The sequence below is a fragment of the Gavialis gangeticus genome, unplaced genomic scaffold (genome assembly GCF_001723915.1).
Source record: "Gavialis gangeticus isolate Ggan-Ray unplaced genomic scaffold, GavGan_comp1, whole genome shotgun sequence".
NCBI lineage: Eukaryota > Metazoa > Chordata > Crocodylia > Gavialidae > Gavialis > Gavialis gangeticus.
The window spans coordinates 42,596,212-42,597,164 of record NW_017729022.1 but is presented as its reverse complement, the minus strand read 5'-3'; the positions used below and the strand labels follow the sequence as shown (position 1 = coordinate 42,597,164).

Sequence of the window (953 nt, the reverse complement as noted above, 5' to 3'; positions counted from 1 at the left end):
CCTGCTCATAAACGCCTCCTTTCAAGCCTGCAGCTGGGCAGGGCTCCAAAGGTGCCGCCGCTCCAAGTTAGCTGTACATTGCACAACTTCCAGCGCCGCGCTACGCTCCGGGACTAGCAAGGAGGTAGCAGGAGCCGGGGCCCCTGCATGGTGCGGCTCCGGCCCGGGGGCGACCATGGCTCCTTTCGGCAGGAGCGTGCTCAAAGCCCGGCACCCGGCCAGGTACAGTGGAGGAGGGGCCGGCGGATGCTCATGCCCCCTGTTCGCTGGGGAACAGTTTGAAACTTGTTCCCCCTGCCCTTTGAAACTTCCCGAGTTGGATGAGCTGGAGGGAGGGTTTGCACCGGCGCCTCCGCTGCCCTCTGCAGCTGCCTGAAGGGTGCCCCCCCGGATAGAGACCCGCCCGTGCTAGTGCTGGGGGAGAGCCCGGACTTTCTCCCGCTCCAGTTCTTCGGCCGAAGCAGCGGTGGGTCTCCGGGCTTGATTCCCCCTCACCCCCCCCGCGGCATACTTTTGGCGGAAGCTGCAGCCGGGTGCCCGAAGTTTTGGAGCCTGCCGGCTTGGCTAGCGCCCCCCGCGGCGCGGGGCTTTCAGGGGTGGCCGCGCGCCCAAGGGGGGGGCGGCGCTCCGCAGTCCTGGCTGCGCAAAGTTGGGGTGGAGAAGCGGAGTCGCCTTTCGGGGGATTCATCCTCTCCCCTCCCATCCTCCTACTTGCTTCTACATGCCAGCTGCATGTGCTGCGAAGGGAGCAAAAACGGCCTGGTATGAAATTATGCGATTATTTTTAAGTGCTGGTATGCTACGGGGAAGTTTCTTTGGAGTTGACCTGGTGTTTTAGCCCCTCCGGGACTTTGCGGTGGCTCAACAAGTCTAATACTGTTTTAGAGCTAGACGCTGATTATAGAAGGCACAAGGATCTGTTTGTGTTTGGCTTTTCTTCCCCCCCCCCCCCT

At 62.3% G+C, this 953-nt stretch overlaps 1 protein-coding gene across 1 annotated transcript in view; it reads left to right on the top strand.

Annotated features, from left to right (window-relative positions):
• Nucleotides 1-22: 22 nt before the first annotated feature.
• The window catches only part of RASSF9 (Ras association domain family member 9), a 40,547-nt gene continuing 39,616 nt past the window's right edge, over nucleotides 23-953 (top strand). Inside the window, exon 1 of the mRNA XM_019514819.1 lies at nucleotides 23-222. Coding sequence (XP_019370364.1) covers nucleotides 176-222 — 47 coding nt within the window. The 5' untranslated portion in view covers nucleotides 23-175. The remainder of the gene's footprint in view (nucleotides 223-953) is intronic.